Genomic DNA, 25,301 nt, shown 5'->3' on the forward strand with positions numbered 1-25,301 from the left:
TGAGGTCACCACTAGAGGTTTCACCCCACAGGATCCAATACTGACAGCAACATTACAGGCTATCCCTACTCTTGCATACAGAATCTGGGTACTGTCCCTCCTGCACCTGCAGGCTGTAGGCAAGCAGCCCGGATGAAGCCCATCTGTCTCAGGGGTGTTTAGAATAGGCCATTAAAAACAGGGCACAAAGCCTGTGATACAAGATCTTCAGAGAGACATCTGCAGGCACATCCATTACCTAAGAATATTAACTAAAAACTGAAGCTTAGTTGAGCTGGGAGGGGCTATGCCTAGGCAGAGATCCTGCTTTTCTTTGCCCCATGTCCATTCACTTGAAGGTGGCAACATAACAACATAAGTATAAATGAATATGAAGAGCCTTATTTCCTGGATGTACAATTAAGAAAAGAAGATCTTATGGCCATAAAGTGTAAATACATCATAGGCAACTTGATATAGATAATTTTAAATAGAAAGCAAAATAAAATAAATTAATAAACATTAAGGATATACGAGATTGGAGCTAGGATTCCAGGCCATACATTTTGTCCAGGTAGCCTTGGTCTGACAGACTGCCATAGACACAACCATGAATTGCATGGCAGGGCACAGCAAAGCAAAGAAAGCCCTTAAGGAAGGACTCTTACTTTTTATCTAATGGGTCTAACATAGGAATGTCATTCACAGGGATGGGAGGATCTTGAAGTGGCCAGGACCACCACAGGAACTTCCTTTTTCCTAAAGAAACTTTCCTCAATAGCTTATTGTTAGCAAAATGTTTAGGAGGAGAAAAAAAAATCTTCGGGGTGAAGCCAGTTGCCATACAGGACAGGCTCAACCAGCTAGTGTAGGGAACTTGAGAGACACCATACTGGATTTTTTTTGCAGAGCAGACTATGGATGCTTCAACACTAAACAAGAGCAAACAGCCTATTTTAGCTTAGGAGAAATGTTTGTAGCAGGAATATCATCCTGACTAGGATGCCTAAAAAGGTGAAGGGTCTTCCTTAGCTGACACCAGGGATAAAGTCAAGAACCATTTCAGGCTGCCCTCTTTAGTCCAAAGAGTAAGAGTAACAGTTCACAAGAGCAGTAACCTTTATGGGAACGAGGCAACACAGTCCAGAATATTCTTCAAGCACTGCAGGCATAGTAGCACACGTAGGTGCAGGTGCAGTAATGAACTATTTGAGTGGGGGGATGAAACCGCTCAATAGTACCACAAGAGGCGGTCTCCAGAATAAAAAATGGTGCCTATACCACCATTAACCTTAGACATCCTGGAGTGGCACATCACTGGAATGGTGGCCAGGGTCAAATTATCCCAAAGTGGAAACTGGAATGGCCACCCTGGAATGACTGTTCAAATGGCTTCAGCACTGTACTCCACACTCAGTAGCTGGCATAATGGGGGAATAACCACTTCCCAGCTTTGGCATCCGGAATATCCATACCGCCCAGGTGTCTTCAGAGATTGGGCTCTATACCAGCCAGACCATGGTTCTGGACCTGTAAAAGTACCCTGTGGCTAACTCCAACTACTGCACCATGTGTCAAGGGAAGCAGGATCCAGTGCAAAGCAACATTACAGGCTGGCCCAAAAGCATCTACCAGGTGGGGTCTGGGTATGGTCCCCCAAGGCTCTACTGAGGAGTCCACTGGAAGAGCTGCAGTGATTATGGTGCAGCTAAGTAATAAAATAATCACCTTGGAATAGAATCATCCAGAGAGGGAGAAAAAACATTCCTAGAAGAAAGTAAACTTCTCTCAGTAGACAGAAGAGGTTCATCACCTAAGGAAACTAGCAAAAACTGAGAATAGCTGGAAGTGGGAGCGGTTATAAGGGGTATCTCCTCAGTGTTCTATCACCTGAAGGTAGCTGCATTTAATCTGGTCATAATGATTTAAAGAAGACGGTGTCCTGTGGGGGGGAGGTTGGCAGAAGAGCACAGCACAGTGGGGTCAGGAGGGAATAAGAGAGGGGAACAGGAGAGGGGGGCCAGGAGCGAACAGTATAGGGGGGAGGGGGGGGGAGTCTGTAGTGGTTTTCTTCATGCAGAGTAGTTCAGGAAAGCTTCTGGATCATATCTAGCGTGCTGATCCCCACCCCTCATCCCTCCTGAGTGATGTCACACACAGGTACCTAGGGCAGACAGGAGGGGAGGGCCAGCTGGGATCGTCGCAGGCAGTGATGCAAGTTGTTTCCCTCTGCAGCTTGACTGTCAGCTATGTGGGGATATGATCTACCAGTTTTCTGCTTGTGATGGACGGGCAGATCGTGGTAGAACCCCTGGGGATCTCTTGCGGAACCCCAGTTGAGAAACACTGCTCTAGATGTTGGTCTCACCATTTTACTGAGAGGAGGAAAAGAAGAACCAATTTACTGACCAAACTATAGGTAAACATTGTGCTCAGATGGTGGAGAACATTAATAGGATGTTTTAAAAGTTATAAAGATACCGGTCAATTAAGACCTGGGAGAAGGACAGAAACTATAATCTACTGTATCCTAACAATCATCCAACTGTAGGAGGTACACGATGGAGCCCACAAGCAAACTAAATTGGAGCCTTTCCCCTGCAGTGCCCCCTAGTGGCAGAAATGCAGATATCTCTTGTCTGAGAACTGCATTGTGAAGTGCAGAGTTTTTTTTTATTGTATTCCAGGATTTGCTTGTCTTCAGCTGAGAAAACTTTACAAAAAGTCTCAGATATCTTTCGTTAAGGCCTTCATGTTATATAGTTTGAATACCATGTCAAATATATATTATTTATCATTTTAAAATAATATATAACTATATATATGAATCCAAGAAGGTCCAGATAGTGTGTAGAAGATAATTCTATATTGGCTGTGATAGTCAAAAATGGAAAGCATATTATATATGGGGATATTGTTTGTAAAAAGGCTGCAATGTTATTCTCCAATCGAGGGCCATAAAGTCTAGAAAGAAAAAAGACCATATACAATAAATAAACAAAAAACATAGCTGCTAAAAAAGCCACTGGTTGGTCCTTGATATCATACCTGAATGGATAGTATACAGCCAGTAAGCACACAGGCTGGATGTGTCCGTGCACAGCAAGGTAATGTCAGCTAAAGAAGCAGCCCTCCAGGATTGAAAAGTGGCCAAGCAAGCATCCACAAAAAGTTAAGACACTCCTAAGCTTGGGGATGGATCAACCCCAGCCCCACCCCCTAGGAACACACATGTATCCCCGCCCCTAGAGGTGGGATGACGTCACTCGAGGCCAGAACGAGGCCCGAGCCGCAGAGTAGGGATCAAGCCTCGGTACGGAACACAGGACTGCGTGGCTATGTCCACAAGAAAGGTCGAGCCGCAGAGAGGGGATCAAGCCTCGGTCCAGAACACAGGACTGCATGGCTATTCCCACAAGAAAGGCCGGCGCCCTTGCATCGGATGGCCCACATGTGCCGGGTGACAATAAGCAAACAAAAGGACCCAGACACCCCACCTAATGGGAAAAATACACACAGCATTCTATACAATCAGAGCATACAAATAAGCCCATGTAGCGAAAAGTGGCAATCCTAAAATTGACAATAAATTATAAGGAAATGGAAGATGGCAAAAAGGAAAATTAGAAAGTTGTGGGGATTTGGGAAGTGAATGAAAAAGGTAAAATAAAAAAAAGGGGAGAAGTGGGGGAGACAATGAATACCCTGACACACAGATATATGTTGCCTGCTAGATGAAAAGCTGAAATATATAATCAAATATTGTGGCTCAATGCCACTGGAAATATAACTAGACCATGAACAATGAAAACAGTGCTACATTCAAAATATCATAGTCCTCACATGTATCAAGTCTTTCTTAATATCCAAGCAGTTAATCAGTCCCATCCAAGTGCACAACAAAGGTGAATGTGATATCACTGCCTTGTGAGATACCGCCACCTTCAACCTCTCACCTTATTGGTAAGACCTACTTGTAACTTCCATCTAATTGCGCCTTTAGCCCTATATTCCCTAAGTTATGGGGATAGTCCTCCCGATGGGACGTACGGTTTGCCGATTCGAACCATTTACCGGTATAAATATATAGAAAGATAAACTAACATAGTGCATTCCATATAGAACTCAATTTAGTAAAAAAGATTATAAAAATGCACTCACAAGACTGATGCACTTTACCGGTGCACTGCAGATAAAGCATATACATTTCCACAGTTCCTCAATATGAATGTGGCACCAGGTGGGGGGCTCTGCTGGTAGTCTCTATCACCTAACGTGCACACTTGCACAAATTAATCCCCTCCTGTGCTGGTCATCCAGGTAAACTTTGTTAGCTGTCCTTGTGTCACTCTCTCTACACCCTTACACATTAAGCCTACATAGCTTCCTCACGTAGGCGTAACGCGTAAGGGTGTAGAGTGACACGCGGAATTTACCTGGATGCCCAGCACAGGAGGGGATCTACCAGTGTAACTGTGCACGTGAAGTGATAGACTATCAGCAGAGCCCCCACCAGGTGCAGCATTCATGTTGAGGAACTGTGCAAATTAATGTGCTTTATCTGCAGTGCACCAGTCTTGTGAGTGTGTTTTTATCATCTTTTTTTAATATATTGAGTTTTATATGGAAATGTGACGTTATGCTCGCTTCTAAAACTCCAATTTTGTTTTTCCTACATAAATGTTATTGCAATCGCTGTAGAGCAAATAGATGGACCCTTTGGTTTTGCAGTTTGCAAAATGTTGAGGCTCAAATTTAAGTCCATGTGGGAGTATGATGGATTTAAGTGTGCCCATATGTTGGCAATAATTGCAGCCCCCTCATTGACCAGTGCTGCCCCATAGTCCCATTGTCTTAGGGGAATAGAATTTTTTTGAATATGGTTTTAGAAGTAAATCTATCAGAAATGATCAACTGAAAATGATAATTTAAACCTATCTGTATTATGATCAGTTGCCTGACACAGCCGAATGAATTGCCAGCACTGATATTGATAAAAAGCTCACTAATATGTTTGAATAGAGGGTCTATGGTTTATATTCAATTAAGTCATTTTAGTCTCCCCAAATGATTGACTGATTGATCATATTGATGCAAAGACTGACATGCGGGAGGGGGAGCATGGCAAGTGTAACTGCAGTTTTTTTTTTTTAAATACATTTGATACAGTCGTGGGACTGAATAGATTGCAGCAGCAGTCTAACAGAGATTGACTGGAGCTTTGGCGGCAACTACTATTTTTCCATCACTGAGCAAGGACTAGGGGTCACTGACAGTAAATGCAGAGACCCTTGTCCTAGTGCAATCTGGGTTAAAGTCATATGAAGCTTCTCTATTTGCAGGAATGATGTGTACAGCCTCCTTGTGCCCTTCACATGCTTCGTGACTTTATTGTGACTCTGACCCTGCAGGAACAAATATGTCCTGATTTGACTAAAACACATTTGAACTGTTTGAGCCAATCACAGACCAATAAATAACATACTTACCAGTATACTCTTTAATGCTGATTACAATGTAAAAGATTAATTCCTCCACTATTAATATTGTTTTACAGCGCACAAATGTGAAAAGATTTAAAGTAAATTCATAATTGAAAAATGGAGAGAAACGTAATGAACTGTGCTTTCAAACCAATTAATGAAATTACCGAGATAAGCTAAGAGTATGCAATTTCCACATCATCTTCAGTTATGGGTCTTGCAGTGAAGCACCATTTTAAAATTCAGATTGACACACACAGAGGACCTTCATTATAAAAGCCTTATGGAGATTTTGTAGAAAAACTGCCTGAGTATTAATGCTGTTTACATAAGATGTACACACTCAGCTATATTCATATTTAAGCTAATTGTCCCCAAGTGTGATACGATAGTCAGTAGTGGCTGAATAATGTCATCATGTAGCTATTCTCATGCTTTTTCATTTCATCTATCTAAATAATACTACTCATCATTTTTCCTTATATCATTTCTTTTGAATGAATTCATGTATGTTACTGTAACCATGCAATCGCATCATGAATCTACAGCATATTCCATCTCTGAGAAGGGCTTTAAATATCTGCAGCACACATTCCAAAAGGTTAGGTTGCAGCAGTGGTTTTAAACTAAAATATATTGAGTGGCCAAAACACAAGACTAATTCTTTCTTGTTCAATTACTTTTGCTAAAAGTTTTCAATACAAATGAAAGGGGGGGAAGGCCCTAAGATGACAAGACAAGTATATATTGGAAGTATCAAAAGTAAGCGCCATTATCAAAGTAGTTACCATTACAGACCTCTTGCACACATTATGTAGGTGATACATCAATATCCTAGGAACATACAGTGTTCAGCTAGGACAGGTTCACACTGATGTGGGTGGTGTGTGCCAGGTTTGCACGGGCACAGCAGCCCATTCATTAGAATGGCCTGCTGTACCTGCTTTGCTGCAGGGAAAAAGTACCTGATCCTTTTTTTTTTTTTTTTTAATTCTGTTAAATGTGGCCACATAGAACCGCATGGTGCTTTTGCACCATGCAGTTTTATGCACCCAAAAATGTGCTGCATTTGCTAAGTAGAAAGTGTATATCAACCAGGCATCAAACACTGCTTTCGAAATGCTCTTAAGATGTGATGAATTGTAAAGTTTCAAGCAAGAAGACTGAAAAGGTTTTAAAAAAAACAGGAAAGAAGAGGAAAAAGATGGAGGGGTGCGGCCTGGGGCTGAGTTAAAAGTTCCTTGATTTTATTCATTACTTTAATTACCTTTTTTACATGATGTAATAAAGTTTTATGTTTTATACAAAATGTGTGATCCATGTTTTTTATCTCGTATTTAATTCGCTCAAAGGTGTAAAGCCCTCTGGTTTGGCTGGGAGTGTTAAATCCACAGGGACCATATTTCTTTAAGAATTTCTCGTGGGTATCAGAGGAGATGAAGGAGACTGATTATCATAGTTCCATTTAGTCTGGAAAATGACTTAGGAAACGTTTGTTTGATGGCACTAAAGATTAACATGATTAGTTCATAGATGTGGGGTATTGGTGGGGGAGGGGAAGGGGGACGAGGCTGCTTATTCAGTAAGGTCTCTATTGGGTCCTTGCATAGGTTACAGTGCAAAATTGTACAGAATATTGTATTGACTTAAATCCATAACCTGCGACATAGCATACCTTTATGTTCACAGAAACACAATTATTATTGGGGAACACATTTAGCAACTCTAGAGGAAGTAAGGTACCAGTGGAAAAGGACTTCACGAGTTCTTTAAGGCCAGGATGTTACATGGACTTTTGGCCATAGTAGTCCATATTTCTGTCCAGTCCTCCTCGGACAGGGATTTTCCAAGCTCCTCCTCCCATATGAGCTTATGAAGTGTTTTTGGATAAGATTTGGAAATAAGGTCCAGGGCAAGGGGATTAGTACAGCACTTACTCTTATAAGCTCTTAGAACAAGGGGGGTTAGAAACTGCTGCAGTAAAGAGGAGACAAAATGTTGTAGTTGTATATATTGATAAAGCTCAGTACTAGGGAATATAGGAGTCTCTTGATGATATAAAAAGGTTCAAGAATAGGTCAACCAAAAATGTCATATTCCTGATATATGGTTGCTGCACAATGTACTTGTATAAAAGTTAGCTTTTTCGCTTTGTATTGCTTCCTTTATGTGAAATGCCTGGTGTTCCTACCAGTCCCAATACTTTCCTATTAAGGTGGTTGTAGAGGCAGAAGGTTTTTTACATTGATGCATTCTATGCAGTAAATTAAAAAACCTTCTGCATGCAGCTTCCCCCTGCAGCGCCCCCTAAATACATACCCGAGCCCGATCTTGATCCAGCGATATGCAGGAAAGCAGCAGCTCTCTCCCTCTCCACTGGCTCAGATACAGCAACGGGAGCCATTGGCTCCTGCTGCTGTCAAACACAGCCAGTGATGAAGGTGTGGGCCGAGCTCAAGAAGAACCCAGGAGTTTCCTGATAACATATGTGCTGCCTCATAATATCTCAGTATGAGCATAAATCCCATGGAGTGGTTCTATTCACTCGGGGGAGTGTGGAGCTCCATATACAGTTCAGTATTTGGTTTTGTAGAGATTGGAGGAAGAACTTGGGAATTATAATTGGTAACACTTGAAAATGGTAATGGAGTTCGAGAAGAACTATCAGTAATGTTTTAGTTAAACTAAAATATAAGGGGTGGGATAAACACAAGTCATTTTTTTACCATTTACAATTTAACACAGACTATTGCATATGCATCAAACTGAGGAACCTAATGAAAGTCCAGAGGACAACCACTGGGCTTTAAGACAAACAACTTTATTTCTTTTTTCAAAGAAATCAAATAGTACATACCATAAATTACACTAAATATACAAATACAGTATACCAAAGCTATAACTGAAACTGCAGTGGGATGTGTACACCCATAATAGAAATAAATTATATTATTTTGCCTGTGTGATTTGCAGCCCATTTAAATGAATGTACTGCAAAATCGTACTGCAGGGGAATGCAATCCCCTGCAATTCTGGTGTGAACCAGCCTTTACAGATGTGCAAACTCATAACATACGTATGAATGTATATGCTATTTCAGCAGTAATACACAAAGAGTAGGTTATCAACAACGTTTTCATGCCAGCTTTACACCAATAGTGGTGGTGCTTTCTGAACCAGCTGCATTAAAAAAAAATTAGATTTTTCTACATACTTACCTGTAAAATCAATTTCTTGGAGTACATCATGGGACACAGAGCAGACTATTCATGACTATGTGGTTATAGGCCACCTATAGGTGAATGGACACTGGCCGACCAATCAGAGAGGAGGTCCTGCTCTATACAACCCCTCCTATACAGGAAGTACCTCAGTTTTTGTAGAAAGCAATGACATTCCAGAAAGAGGGGTGGAACCTCTGTATCCCCTGATGTATTACAAGAAATGGATTTTACAGGTAAGTATCTAGAAAAAAATCCAAAAAATCCATGTGGAATGTCCCAAAGCAATAAGAAATTTGAGGGGAGGGTGACACAATGACAGCCACCGTCAAAACCCCTCAGGACCTACTCAGCCATCCATAAAACACTGTGGCCAAAGGCAGAAGCCTCTGCTGCTCTGACATCCACCTGGTAGAATCTTGTGAATGTGTGAACCAAAGACTATGTAGTGGCCTTGCAAACCTGAGACACTGACGCCTGATGGCGAATTGCCCAAGATGCCCCCACACTCCTGGTGGAGTGTGCCTTCACCTGAAAGGGTGGGACTTTACCTTTCAAACCACAGGCTTGAAGAAGAAATGGGTGGATCCAATGAGAAATCGTTGCCTTGGATGCCGCCTGTCCCTTCCTAGGCCCCTCTGGCAGCACAAATAGAGCAGATCGGACCTCCTGACCTGTGCTGTCACCTTCAAGACGACCCTTACAGCATGAACCACATCCAAGGTATGCAGAGATCTTTCTTTTGCTGACTGAGGCCTAATGGTGGCTTTTGCAAAACCTCAAAAAACCAAGTTCAGGTCCCAAGAACACAATTGAAACCTGACAGGAGGAGCCATACGCATCAGTCCCTGTAAAAAAGTGCGGACCAAAGAGTGAGACGCACTGGACCTCTGGAAAAAAAAAATAGCTAATGCTGAAACCTGGCCCTTAATGGTACCAACAGCCAATTTCTTCTGCAACCCTGTTTGAAGAAACAACAGAATCCTGCCAATCACATACTTTCGTGGGTGCCATTTGTGAACCTCACACCAGGCAATGTAAGCCTTCCAGGTTCTGTAATAAATGTGAGTGTTGCTTGACACAGTAAGATAGACTCTAGAAAATGCCAATAGCTGTCACAACTGACTATGCGGCAGGCCAGGGAGAAGGAGACCTTAAGAAGAGACTCCAGCTTCTTATCTGCTGGGTCCTTGAAACCTGTACATTATCCACATGACATGTTAAAGATTTATTCAGGGATGAAACAGCTGCATCCACTACAGGCAACCCCCATTTTTTAAAATTTTGTTCCATGAGATACAAAACAGAAAACCTCTTTGGTGGAACAAAAACCCTGTCTGGGTGATCCCAGTCAGCATACATAATTTGCCCCAGAAGAGGATGCACTGGAAAGGCCGAGAACTCTGTGAAGGCTTCAAAGAGCCCAGGAAGAATAAGTAACCTCAGAGGTTTGTATTGGAGGTAGCCTGAATCCAGACTGTACCATATCAGTGAACTGATGCAATGATCCCAGCTATCTTATCTTCTAAACCCGCTAAAGCTGAAGCAAGATCACCCTTGGTTACATATACTGAGGCAGAAGCCCTAATAGTAGCCACAATGCCAGATAGACACAGCGGCTCAGACTGCCTAGTCTCTTCTGGCCTGTCAGAAGAGGATATTACTGTGGACCTTTGGCAAGGTTCCTCAAGACCTGGTGTTTGTACATTAGTGCACTTTCCTGCTGCACCTCCCCCTCTCCACTTTCTGGAAAACATTATTTCAGATAGTGCAAACCTGTGCACCTCCACTAGTAACACAGATCACCATGATACAGGTATGGAAGTAGCGTGCTGAAAAAACACTCAATGCAAATGATGCCTTATGAGCCACCTAGGGCGGCTCCTGACTGACTGATCCACGCTTCCCCCTCAGGGGAGTACTCAAGTGCCCCTACTGAATAGCCCGCTCTGTGTCCCGGCCACAGGAGATTTTTCTGCAGCAGCCCGCGTGTCCTGGCCTCCAGATAATCAAAATATGGCCGACTTCTGTTTCCCGCTGCATTTCCTCTAGTGGCTGAAAACAAAAAGAGCAAACACATCTCAAGAACAACAGGGAGTACTCCCCATCACAACCTTTTCCCTCCAATTCAGAGCTTTGTTTTTGTTTCCCTTTACAGAGAGAAAAAAGGAGATATCTTACCAGTCCCACCGCAGGTCCCTGACTTCCGTAACGCACCAACTTTCACCCATCACGGCGGGCATTGTCATACAGACCTTCAAGTTTCCCCATGCTGAGGGGCTACTGCCTTGAAACCGTATAGCACCCCGCTGGAAGTGCCTTGGTCAGATTTACAAATGCAGAGGGTTACATCCGTGCGGGGTCCAGCACCATAAGACCGCATTACAGGCAAAATCTTGAGGATTCTTCTCCTTATCCAGCGAGGCTCAGGTACCATCCATTTTAGCTCATAGTCTTCTGAATGGATCCAATTAAAGTCCCTGATTCTCTAATGGAATTGTTGTGGACTTTCAGGTATACTTCAAGAGCACAGCAAACTTTCAGTGACCATCCACCTTAGAGACACTGGCAAAAAAAACTGAGGTAGGTCTGGTATAAAAGGGGTTATATAGGGGAGGACCTCCTCTCTGATCGGTCGACCAGTGTCCCGTAGCCTCCCTAGCGGTCTGATTTTGTCCATATTTCTGTGCTCAAAGCGGTACATTTTTTTGCATGGAAATATGTCTTTTTTTGTTGTAGGCCTGTAATTTTTAGGAATAACTCACTGAAATATGTCTGAACAAGAGTCTAGTAAACATTCCGGGAATGTTAAAATTTGAAACACGAAATCATAAATTATAATTTAATAAATAATCATAAAAAGTAATAATATAATAATAAATTTAATAATATAATCAAACCAAAAACACTGAAATTTGAAATAGAGCGCCAGTTCGCACATCACTGAGCAAAGTCGCAAAATCGTTTTCAGTGTCTGATGACTTATTTCTCCACAAATCATTATCACTCAATTCTGCAAGTGGTTCTGATTTACTATCGCTGTTCTCTAGCTGGGCTAAAACTGCTTTTGACCTAAAGGGATGCTTTTTGGCCGCCATGGACATTTCTCAGTTTCAAGGCAGAAAGAATAGTAAAAATGCAGGCAGGGCATAGGACAAAGCACTAGGGACAAAATGTATGTGAAATGGTTTGATACAGTAATGTTTTACTATGTGATTTTAGTGAATATAGTGTATGTCACTTTTAAAATTTTCAAATTTCCTGCCAGTTCTGTGTCCGCACGTCCTGATGTTGCAGGGAACGGAACCTGGATGACAGATGCCGGCATCGGCCGGAGGACATTGCTGGGGACACTGCAGGAGGGACATCGCGGGAGCGCAGGACAAGGTAAGTGAAGAAGAGATCCCGGAGCAACGCTGCAAGGTATTCCTGACTGTAGCTCGGGGTTACCGCTTGTAGTGCTGAAACTTTACCCCGAGCTACACTCGGGAATACCTCCAGGGAGGTTAACCTATACGTGGCCTACAACCACATAGTCATGAATAGCCTGCTCTGTGTTCCATGATGTATGATAAACAAATAATAGGCAAATAGACAAAAGCTTAATTTTAAATAAAGCAGGTTGAAACCTCATTGGTTGCTATGAGCAACACACAAACCTTTGCCTTCCTTTAAAAATATGCATTATTCATAGTAACTATTCCACCTGTAGAAGTGACACAGTGCACTGTGTACTCACAGTCGAACTTTCAAGTACTAGGTACTGGCAAAGACACTGCCATTTTATAATTACATGACTCAAAATGTTTAAAAAATAAGGAAATACTTTAATACAGTGACGGCACTGAAGTGCTAAACATCTTTCCTATGAGAACCATGTTAAGAAGGCACAGTATTTTTGTAAATGTAATCTTAGAGAGTGGCATTCTACTCAGCTGAACAAATTATGTATTGTAAAAGCATTTTCACAGCTTTCCTCTTTTGCGGACTCCATGGCAACTTATTGCTGACAAAGACGTACTAATCCAGAAGAAAGTCAGGATGAAAGATGTTTTGTGCATTTTAAAATCACTGAATTAGAAACAAACAAATAATGGACCAAGTGTTATGCTCTGACTACAGCAAGACAGAAACACTGGATCTGTTGTTTATGTGCTTCAATGAGCACAAACACCTTCAGTAAATTCTATTTACATTTCAAAAAGAGGCAAAATCCCACAGTCCATGCATAATGACTAAGAAACCATAAACAGCGGTAAATTTAAAAGAAAAACATATGAATTAAAGTCTACATTCACAGGGAAGCATTATATAAAAAAACCTCACAGAATAATTTGCTTGATAATATACATAGGTGAAAAGAAAGAAAGCACATGGTTATAAAAAATACACAGGTATATTGAAGTGGCAACAATCCTTACCATGCATTTATGTGCTATACAAGCACAACCATCAATCTCTATGGCAGGTGCACTTGCTGGAACAAGCACCAAAAATGCAGAATTTCTTTTGACAGCACCACACTAATATGTGAGAGACACTGTCACCTGTCTATTCAGGGCAAAGTGACAGTGCCTCCTGATAGCCTGCACTGCCAGCAAGGTATACTCATGGATCTAATCTCCCAGCCTACCACTGCAGAAGTCAGCCCTGAGCAAGCTCCAGTGTCAAAACTCACCCGGGTGAATGACATCATGCCCTGTTTTTTTTTTTTAAGTCCGCGAACGTGCGAAAAACACCAACACAAAAAAGTGCACTTAGGTGTGTGCTTTGTCCATCCCCCTAAGGGGTTGGATCTCTACCCTGATCCCCCGGGGTGCAAAGCTCCTGACAGGGACAAGGTTCCCATGTGGTCCACCTAGCCAAAAGGCCTTGCGGACCCCGTTCCTTGTAGCCAGCCAAAGCCAGCCACCAAGTACTTGGTAAGGGGGCTCTCCCGAAGAGAAAACCCCCTAGGGACAGGGGAGGAAGGAACCAAAAGGCCACACATCCTCCCCCTACACTTCAGGGTAGGCCCGAGGACCCACACCCTACAATCCGTGAGAAGAAAACACACACAAACTGAAAAGTGACAAACGTGGGAGGAAAAATAAATTAAATAAATAAATAGATAAAAAATAAAAAAGTGGCCGTGCAATTGTGCACTAGCTAGGCCCTGAGGCCCGTAGTAAAACAAAATTGCCCTGGACTTAGCCAAAAGACCTAGCCCTAAAAGGCGCAGTGCAGGAAAAGTGTTTGAATCAGTGACCATGTGCACGTTTCACACATTGGGGTCCCACACCCAAGTGTTACTAAGAGCACCCGAGGCGACCACTCTCAGGGGGCACTGGTTTGCGGACTTTCTGCCTCCTCGGCCCCTGGCCAGACAAGGTAGATCCATTCAAACCAGGAGGAACTGGGCCCCTCCGGTTTTCCAGGGGGAATTACTCCCGGGCCCCAGCAGCCTGCGGGCGCCTCGGTTTCTGCTCCAGCCTGTACTAACCATCAGGACCCCCATCCTACCAGCAGGGGTACTGTACAATCAATCATCCCCGCAAGCAGGAATGATGGTGGAGCACCCCTACTGGACACTGATAAGAACAGATTTTTTTTTTTTTTTTTTTTTTAAGTCCGCAAACGTGCAACTATAACGAAAAAACCCGGAAGTGTTCACAAAAAAAGTGCAAGTGCAAAACACCACACGAAAAAGTGCACTTAGGGGTGTGCTTTTGTCCTACCCCTAAAGGGGCTGGACCGCTACCCTGATCCCCCGGGGCACGAAGCTCCTGACAGGGACAAGGTTCCCATTTGGTCCTCTTGGCCAAAAGGCCTGGTGGACCACCGTTCCTTGTGTCCAGCCGAAGCCGGACACCCAGTACTTGGTCAGGGGGCTCTCCCGAAGAGAAAACCCCCTAGGGATAAGGGGAGGAAGGAACCAAAAGGCCACACATCCTCCCCCTAGACTTCAGGGCAGGCCCGAGGACCCACACCCTCCATCCTGTGGAAAACGCACACAAAAGTAAGAAAAAGTGACAAAACGTGGGAGTGTAAATAAATTAAATAAATAGAAAATAAAAAAGTGGCCGTGCCAAATTGTTCACAGACCAGGCCCTGAGGCCTGTAGCAAAAATTGCCCTGGTCCTAGCCAAAAGGCCTGGTCCTAAGGGCGCTTGTGCAAAAAGAGTGAAAACACAGTGACCTTGTGCCATCTTCACACTGTGGGGTACCACACCCAGGTGTTACTAGTGGCACCCCCGAGGGCGTCTACTCAGGGGGCACTGAGTTTGCGGACTTTCTGCCTTCCCGACCCCTGGCCAGACAAGGTAGATCCATCCAAATCAGGAGGTACTGATAAGAACAGATACTACACTTGATCTTAGCCAAAAGGCCGAGAAGCGATCATGCCCTGTTATCCTATTTAGGCGTTTGGGTCCTACAGATTGGCCACTTAAGCTTGAACACGGTTACCTGCTCTATCCACACCTGGAAGCCATGCTCTTAAGGCAATGGTGCAAGAGCTCAGACAGTGGGGAAGGTGGCAAAAGAGTGCAGTTTGCGCCCTTGCCACCTCTTGCTTGAGGTGGAGTTTCAGAGAGAGGATAGCGGGCGGGCTATTAAAAAGCACAGTCTTTTTTCCTGGAACTGGAAACCTGCTTTCCTTTAACAATCCAGCTTAATTACACAGAATTCTTTTCATATGCATAATAGGTCTACTGGTAGGCTGAGCTTTTGCATACATGTTTTTTTACCTTACTCTTGGAACAACTGATTCACATTCAAACTTTGAGCAGACATCAAACCCGAGCAGCCAAAAAGCACTAAACAGTGAGACCATCCTGTATGACAGATAAATATATATATATATACATACACACACACACACACACACACACATACATACATACACGCACACACATATATACATATATATATATATATACGCACACACACACTCACAAACATACATACACACCTTTGCATACCCTCCCAGTGAAGTGTTAAACGACTGGTTGCTGCATGTGCCCAGCTGTCCCCTGGAAAAAAAGAAACACATAAAATATTAATTCAAATTGAATAACAAAGTGGCAGTGTGCATGGATAACTTCACCTAATGCACAAAACTTAGTCAGAGAAGAATCTAATGTATCTAGGCATGCTTTTTTTTGTGCTACATACTCTGGTGCACCGATACCAAGATCCCCCTACTAGAAATCTTTTTCTCATGGTACGGTGTTTTAGCCTGTCTACTGAACCTCAGTAAATTACCCATTAATTCATAAGTTTAACTAAGATGACAACAGCCATAGCAGGAGGAATGCCAGCCAACACATAAAGCCTTGAAAGTACATAAAGAGTTGGTGGGTGTGTGGTGTGCACTCAGTGTGTGGATCCCAGAGTGTGAGGGGATTCATACTTGTAAATGAAACAAAAGAGGAAGGAAGAGTTTGTGCACGTTTGTGCACACATTAGAAATAACAAACTTACTCCAATTGCGGGGAACCCAAGTGACCAGCCCAGGAAAATTCTAAGTAGCCAATTATCCTTATTCCCAATAGTGATCACTGACAGTCAACTAAATGTATAGTGTTTGTATGCAATCATTAACATAACTATAGTGGATATAAAAAGTTTACACACCCCTGTTAAAATGTCAGGTTCCTGTGATGTAAAAAAATGAGACAAAGATAATTCATTTCAGAACTTTTTCCACCTTTAATGTGACCTATAAACTGTACAACTTAATTGAAAAACAAACTGAAATATTTTACGAGGGTAGTAAACATAAAAAAAAATAAATAATGTGGTTGCATAAGTGTGCATACCCTCTTATAACTAGGGATATAGATGTGCTCAGAATTAAGCAATCACATTCAAAATCATGTTAAATAGGAGTCAGTACACACCTGCCATCATTTAAAGTGCCTCTGATTAGCCCTCAATAAAGTTCAGCTGTTCTAATAGGTCTTTCCTGACAGTTTCTAAGTCACATCCTACAGCAAAAGCCATGGTCCGCAGAAAGCTTCCAAAGCATCAGAGGGATCTCATTGTAAAAAGGTATCAGTCAGGAAAAGGGTACAAAAGAATTTCTAAGGTATTAGATATACCATGGAACACAGTGAAGACAGTCATCAAGTGGAGAAAATATGGCGCAACAGTGACATTACCAAGAACTGGACATCCCTCCAAAATTAACAAAAAGACGAAAAGAAAACTGGTCTGAGAGACTGCCAAGAGGCCTACAGCAACATTAAAGGAGCTGCAGGAATATCTGGCAAGTACTGGCTGTGTGGTATATGTGACAACAATCTCCCGTATTCTTCATATGTCTGGGCTATGGGGTAGAGTGACAAGACAAAAGCCTTTTCTTATGAAGAAAAACATCCAAGTCCGGCTAAATTTTTCAAAAACACATCTGAAGTCTTCCAAAAGCATGTGGGAAAATGTGTTATGGTCTGATGGAACCAAGGTTGAACTTTTTGGCCATAATTCCAAAAGATATGTTTGGTGCAAAAACAACACTGCACATCACCAAAAGAACACCATACCCACAGTGAAGCATGGTGGTGGCAGCATCATGCTTTGGGGCTGTTTTTCTTCACCTGGAACTGGGGCCTTAGTCAAGATACAGGGAATTATGAACAGTTCCAAATGCCAGTCAACATTGGCACAAAAACTTCAGGCTTCTGCTAGAAAGCTGAACAGGAAGAGGAACTTCATCTTTCAGCATGACAAGGACCCAAAGCATACATCCAAATCAACAAAGGAATGGCTTCACCAGAAAAAGATTAAAGTTTTGGAATGGCCCAGCCAGAGCCCAGATCTGAATCTCATCGAAAATCTGTGGGGTGATCTGAAGAGGGTTGTGCACAGGAGATGCCCTTGCAATCTGACAGGTTTGGAGTGTTTTTGCAAGGATAAGTGGGCAAATATTGCAAAGACCAGATGTGCCATGCTGATAGACTCATACTCAAAAAGATTGAGTGCTGGAATAAAATCAAAAGGTGCTTCAACAAAGTATTAGTTTATGGGTGTGCACACTTATGCAACCATATTATTGTAGTTCATTATTTTTACTTCTCTCCACCTAAAAGATTTCAGTTTGTTGTTCAACTGAGTTGTACAATTTATAGGTTACATTAACAGGTGGAAAAATTTCTGAAATGACTTCACAGAAACCTGACATTTTAACAGGGGTGTGAAGACTTTTATATCCACTGTATACTCCTTTAACCACTTGCCTACCGGGCACTTTTACCCCCTTCCTGCCCATGCCAATTTTCAGCTTTTAGTGTTATCGCACTTTGAATGACAATTGCGTGGTCATGTAACACTGTACTCAAAAAAATTTGTATAATTTTTTTGAGATAGATAGAGCTTTCTGTTGGTGGTATTTAATCACCGCTGGGTTTTTTATTTTTTGCTAAACAAACTAAAGACTGAAACTTTTGAAAAACAATTTTTTTCTTCGTTTTTGATATAAAATTTTGTAAATAAGTAATTTTTCTCCTTCACTGATGTGTGCTAATGAGGCTGCAGTGATGGGCACTGATTGGCGGCACTGAGAGGCATTACTGATGGGCACTGAAAGGCAGCACTCATATATGGCACTGATAGATGGCACTGACTGGCACTGATTGGAACGGTTAGGCGGTACTGATAGGCGGCACTGATAGGTGGCACTGAAAGGCAGCTCTGATGGGCACTGGTAAGCACTATGTTGCATTGATGGGCACTTACAGGTGGCATTGATGGGCACTGACAGGTGGCACAGATGGGGATACACTGAAGATCAGTGCCCTGATGATCAGTGTAGATGTCCCCTCTGAGGAATGCCGATTACCGTCTCTCCTCTCCTCACGAGCCGTCAGCGGGAGGAGAGGACTGCAGATAATGGGCATTTCCTGTTTACATTAGATCAGCAGTGATTGGACACAGATGATCACATAACAGAGGCAACGTCATTGGCTCTTTATAGTGATAGGTGATCCGGTGTGTCCCAGGGACACAGCGCACCACTGATCGCCACTCCGAGGGCGCACATGCGCAGTGAGAGTGGGAGGATGTCATATTACATCCTCCCAGAACGAGGGAACTGCTGCCAGCCTGTCATTACCTTATATTAACTGCCATGTTCATTTTATAACTTTAGTGTAGGAATCATGGCCTTATTTTAGAAATCAGCTTTATTAAAGCCCAGTTCAATTTTCAGTTGAAATAGGATAAATTCAGGTGCATCCATACAAAGGGTGTTGCAAGAGATATAGGTTGCTTGCATTAGAAAACAGCCACAGCCCGAGTAGAAAAACCTGCCTCCTGCCAGCCAGCATGCTGCAAAGGACGACCTATTTTTGTGTGGAAGCAGTGATCTCTCTGCAGAGGTCTGAAACAACCCTTGCTGATTTAGACCTATAGTTCTGCAATCAGCAATGCTCACACTCTGCAGAGAAGCTGCTGTTTCTACACAGAGAGCAAGGGTCCTTCTGTTTTGATACACCTGGAATGTAGCAGATTTAAACAGCAGTCAATTATATTTTTCATATTTAATATGTGCTTATAATCTAGTCTGGGTTTACATCACTAAGCTATTGTATCATTGGTGCACCACAATGTCTTTCAATCACAATAGCACTGCAAAACAACCTTTTACCACACTTACATTTCAACATTCAACAACCTAGTGTAATCCACTATCGTACATTGTGGGGAATGTTGCCTGCATGATCTTTGGTCTGTTTTGGTGTGTTAAAGCCAAATCTCACATAAATGTCCAAGCTGGCTTAAAAAAACTATTTACTGAACTGACAGGTGAACTTGCTGGGCTGTGCGCACTACATGTAGCTTGTGAATGGTTGAACAGTTCTCAGCCCGACTCTAGTCTGTTCTGGGAGTGGGATGGGAAGTTCTCGTCTCATCGCTGGAACACAGCACTATATTACTGTATGTAGCTGAGGCTACATATAGTTAATACAGAGCACCCAAGCAAGCACACATTAGAGCAGTAAATAGTTTGTTTAAGCCAGCATTTTAAGTACTTTCAAATGACATTCAATAAGTTTACAAATGTAGTGATGAGAATTTCTGTATGAATGTTCAAACGAATATTCATATGAACATTTTTTGAAAATCCACTTGTGTAAAGCCAGCTTTAGCATCTCTGCTGTAAATATATAGCTCCATCTATATATATCATATTTTGTGCAGACATGGCCTGCCAGACAGCAGTTTTTGCATGTAATGTAAACACCCTGGGAGGCTACCATGGATAAGTATGTGCTGCGGTGGTGAGTTCTAAGTTAGATTAGGTGGCTGGGGAATTTTTTTTTTTTTTACAAAAACTGTATTTGTCTTTTAACAACTCTACCCTATATGCAGTTAGCATAAAGTGGTTGCAAAGGTTCAAGGTTTTTTTTTTTACTATCATGCTCCCTAAAAACAGCGATGTGCACAAGAGCCTCAACTCTCCCTCCTCATTGGCTGAGACAGCAGCAGGAGCCATTGGTGGGCCAGGGAGTGGGGCTGAGTGGGAGAGGGAGTGGGGCTGAGTCACGGCTCTGTGTGTGAATGGACACATAGAGCAGAAGCTTAGGAGCAAGCCTGCTTGGGTGCCCCCAAAGTAAGCTGCCTGCTCTGGGGGCACTCGGCAGGAGGAAGGGGCCAGGAGTACCGGTGGGGGACCCAAGAAGAGGAGAATCGGGGCTGCTCTGTGCAAAAACATTACACAGTGCAGGAAAGTATAACATTTTTGTTATTTACTTTTAAACTGCCTTTAATATCACTTTAAAAAGCTGTGTGTGTGTGTGTGTTTGGGGGGGGGGGGGGGGGACAACAAATCCTCATTACGTCAGGCAACCTTACTTGTTCATGATTTAACTTCCGCAATGTTACTGCTATTGTCCAGATTATTTACCTGATATTGTTTTTTTATGTGCACTGCCAAAGACAAGCACAACAATAAAGCGAGAAAGTAGAAGTAAAACTGCAAACATATCCAACCTAGTGATTTAAGTTTGCATTTCAATAAATATAAGGAAATTATTTTGTCTCCTGTAAAACATCCAGTTAGTCAGCTGAAGGCAACCCAAGCTTCTTCTATAATTAAAGGATTTCCACTCCAGGCAAATTAAATAGGCGAGCAAAGATTAATGTTTCCACTGGGGACTGCATCCTGCACCCAGTCAATAAAGCACCATTTAGTACGTAAGGGAAGAAATCCCTGGGGACAATAACTGTGAATACAAATTCTCTGAATAAGTATGATGTGGAGATCTGCAGAGATTTCCCTGACAGTATGACAGACATGAATGTATGAGGCAGCTTGTAGCCTTTGTTATGTACTACAGGCAGCACAGACAAGTATAAAAGCAGAATCTATTTCAAAAATTGCAGTTATGGTGTAAAACCATAAAATGACAAATAATTGGGAAGGCCAACTTCTGAGCAAATTTGATAATTCTGAAGTTGATTTAAAGTAAAACTATGGGCAAACAAATAACTTTATAGTTGAAATACTTCAGTGTTTACTGCTTTACTTGCCAAGGGATTTTTCATTTTGTTCAGCCTTTGTTATGAATCACAGACCTCTGCCGCACTGCACAATCATGTTTTTTTTGTCCGTTTCTTTATCCACATGATAATAACTAGGATTTAGATGGAATGATAATGAAGTGACAATGAATTAAAGTGTTTGTTCACTAATGCAAAAAGTCTGCCAAGCAAAAATAGACGAGTTGGACGCTTTGGTGCAGGAAGAGAACTATGATTTAATTGGTATTTCTGACTGGGCTAGTAGTATTCCTGACTAAGCTCTCTTTTAGAGAGACAGGGTAAAAAGGAAAGGTGGTAGTGTCTGTCTTTATGTGAGAAGTGGTCTCAAAGTGAGTGTGAAAGTGGACCCAGTTGATGGAGAGTGTGATGAGGCTGAAGTATCATGGGTGGAACTGCACATGGGTGTGCGTATTAAAAAAGGTAATCATTGGAGTTTGTTATAGGCCACACAGTATTAATAAGGAGGTGGAAACACAGCTCAAAGCACAGCTACAAAGGCCTGGGACAGTGATAAAAATGGGGGATTTTAACAACCCGGAAATTGACTGGAGTAATGGTACTGCAGGAACAGTTAAAGGGCAAAAATGTATAAACATATTACAAGACAATTTTATGGTATAGTTTATAGATGCCCCGACCAGAAATGATGCTCTGCTGGACTTGGTAATCTCAAGCCATGCAGAGCTTATTACTAATGTTCATATAAAAGAACATCTAGGTAGCAATGGCCATAACATGATTTCATTTAATGTTAGCTCTAAAAAAACAAGCACATACTAGAAAGATAAACACACTCAGCTTTAAGAGAGCAAATTTCCAAGGATGAGGGCTGCTCTCCAAGACTTGGACTGGGAAGGAATATTGGCATCGATGAACACAGAACAGATATGGGAATTCTTCAAAAAGACCATATGTGAACACACTGCAAAATACATTCCCATGGGCAATAAGCTTAACCACTTCAATACCAGGCACTTTTACCCCCTTCCTGCCCAGGCCAATTTTCAGGTTTCAGCGCTCTCACAGTTTGAATGACAATTGCGCAGTCATGCCACACTGTACCCAAACTAAAATTTTATAATTTTGTTCACACAACTAGAGCTTACTTTTGGTGGTATTTTATCACCACTGGGGCTTTTATTTCTTGCAAAATGAACAAAAAAGTCTGAAAATTTTGAAAAAAAAAAAACCCCACGATTCTTTGTTTCTGTTATAAAAGTTTGCAAATAAATAATTGTTCTTCATAAATTTAGGCCAAGATGTATTCTGCTACGTCTTTGGTGAAAAAAACCCAAATCAGTATTTATTATTTAGTCTGTAGGAAAGTTATAGAGTTCACAAACTATGGGATATATCTGAAAATTGATCAATCCTGACAGCCAATCTAATTTCTTGAGGCCCAAAAATGTCAGAACAGTACAGATATCCCCCAAATGACCCCTTTTGGCAAAGTAGACAGTCCGAAGTATTTCATAAGAGGCATGGCGAGTTTTTTGATGTAATTTTTTTGTCATAATTTTTCGGAAAATTAAGAAATTAAAAAAATTATTTTCACAATTTTTTTTTACATACTGTCACCAGTGCAGTACAGCGTCAGCATGCAACTGGTGTGGTGGTGATCAGAGACACTGTCTGTTGACAGTACGAAAAAAAAAACCTGATAATCTTTTTTCAATTTTTTATTACATTTTTTTCTCTTAAGATTTTTTTTTTCATATTACACTATGACCAAAATTGTATAATGTTACTATAGTAACATTGTACTACTTTGGGGAAGTGATCAGTATTTTGTTTTACACAATTTGATTGCTTATAGCAAAGAATTTCTTTGCTATAAGCAAGCATTTAACTGCATGAAATCAATTCATTCAGATTTTTTTGTTGCGATTAGCTGTGATTGGCCACGGCTAATTACATGACACAGTTGGGCTGTAACTGGCCCAGCCAGTGCATTTGATCACTGTGACCATTCACAGCTAGACACACTTGTGTACAATGGATGGCATGAAAGGAAGCCATGTATTGTATACAACTGTCATGTGACCCTCTGTGATTGGTCACAGCAGGTCACATGGTACTGGCAACGGGGTCGGCACACAGATATGTCATCAGCCGTGTTCGAGATACATGGTTGGTGACAACTTTTGCCACAGTGCGGCACTGCGCGCAAAGGCAAAGCGCGATCCGGGAAGTAGGTCATATGACGCCCTCCCGGAGGGACGAGATATTCGCCGTCATTTGACCATAGGCCTATGCTTCGAGATATATTTTTTCCCCTTTTTTTGGCAGAGATTTCTTCATCCACATTGATCAATGTGAATGGTGGAATCTGGCTGCATGAAAAAAAAGAACATTAAATATATGCGCAACAGGGATGTACTGGTACGTCGCTGGACTTTGAGTGGTTATACCAGGATGATACCTGCAGCTGCAGGCATCATCCTGGCATAGTTTTTTTCAGCTGGCAGTCAGCTTTTATGTAAAAGCAATCCTAGCGGCTAATTAGTGCCCCCCCTTTCTCCCTTGGCTTTCTGGGCCTCTCCCGTCCCAGTGGGGAACCCAAGAATGTAGTCGGCGGTTCTGCCTGCTGATCATAGAGCTGATAGGAGACCGGAACAGCTCCAATCATCTCTATGGTCGAAGAAACTGAAAGCAATGAGCATTTCATCACCTCAATTTTTAAACTGGGATAGAATCTTATCACACCGATCTTGGTGTGATCAGATGCTTTAAGGGCAGAGGAGAGATTTAGAGTATAATAGACCCCTGATTTCTCAGAAAAGAATTCCTGTCACTGCCTATTGCTATATGAAAAAATCAAAGCCCCCCCTCCGTGCTTGCATGCAAAGGCAAACACACGTGATGGTCCTGTGGTGGTAAGTAAACAGTGATTGCACCATATATGTGAGGTATCATCGCGCACATCAGATCGAGGGCAGTAATTCTAGAATTAGACTTCATGTCAGGAATGGACTCAGCACTGGTGGTGGGACTCCCCTGCCGTGTGGGCTGCAGTACCAGAGCTGACCAGCGGGTGCTCTTAGCAGCCAGAAGCTCACAAGCAGCCAAACCTGGGGCTGATTACAGAAAGGTGTATATAAGGCATGACCAGGCCTGTGCTCTGGGCCTTGGTGTATGTTTTCCCATGAGCCTCTGTACATGTATCCTGTGTGCCTGCTTCGTTGCTGACCCGGCTTGATCCTGATCTCTGTTGACCGTCTCCTGTTCTGACTACTGGCTCATCCCTGACTATTCTTCTGCCTACTCCTATGCTGTTTGACCTCCTGTTGCTGTACCTTGGCTTGTGACCTGTTTACTCTTTGCCTGCTGCTCTGTACTGATCTGCCTCCACCGTTACCGATCCGGCTTGTCTGACCACGCTAACTACTCTGCCATCCATCCATCCTGCACGGATCCAGCCGTACCTGCACATACCTCTGGCGGATCCCCCTACCACTAGCAGGTGTACTCAGGGGCCGCGACCTGGTCTCAGTCCTGCGCCAAGTCCATCCCCACCATCAGGGGCTCTGGTGAAAAGGCAGACTGGGGCTTAGACTCCGCGCCCTGGGGAATCCTGCCCTGAGGACCGCTAGAGGTACCACCAAACGGTCATTACAGAACCCTACGGCCGGCCTGACCGTTCCACCTCTCCAGCCCTGACTACGCCTGTGTTCCTGCACCTCCTAAAGATTAGTGGAAGGTTGGTTTGCTCACTGTGCGTTTATATTATATATATATATATATATATATATATATATATCTGGGTGGCTAATAATAACCTGTATTATACTATACCTGAAACCTGCGTTTCCCTGTGTCAGTCCACACCTTTCTGGTCGTTCCCTGATTCCTGACACTTCATTTGTAAATGTAAATCTAATGTGATAACCTGTAAAGGCTTTTAAAGCATTGCCTATGGATATTAAAATTTACGTAATTTGTCGCAATTGCACGGGTGTGCACAATTTTAAATTAAAGCCATATTTGGTATTAATTTACTCGGTGTAACATCGTCTTTTATATTTTACCAAATAATTGGACAAACATCAGTATGTAAATAGTTAGAAAACTGGCTAAAGGATCGTATTCAGAG

The 25,301-nt window shown here is 42.4% G+C and overlaps 1 protein-coding gene and 1 pseudogene across 2 annotated transcripts in view; both read right to left on the reverse strand.

The window, feature by feature from the left end:
- Positions 1–25,301, reverse strand: part of RAD51C (RAD51 paralog C) — a 100,264-nt gene that overhangs the window by 13,058 nt on the left and 61,905 nt on the right. For both annotated transcript variants that reach the window (XM_089679186.1, XM_089679185.1), the window contains exon 7: positions 15,636–15,696. In XM_089679186.1, the coding sequence (XP_089535312.1) occupies positions 15,636–15,696 (61 nt within the window). The remainder of the gene's footprint in view (positions 1–15,635; positions 15,697–25,301) is intronic.
- LOC149460838 (U2 spliceosomal RNA) lies at positions 14,942–15,062 on the reverse strand (annotated as a pseudogene).

Source organism: Staurois parvus, unplaced genomic scaffold (genome assembly GCF_062004578.1).
Source record: "Staurois parvus isolate SC_StPar_1 unplaced genomic scaffold, SC_StPar_1.0 ptg000220l, whole genome shotgun sequence".
In the NCBI taxonomy this organism is placed as follows: domain Eukaryota; kingdom Metazoa; phylum Chordata; class Amphibia; order Anura; family Ranidae; genus Staurois; species Staurois parvus.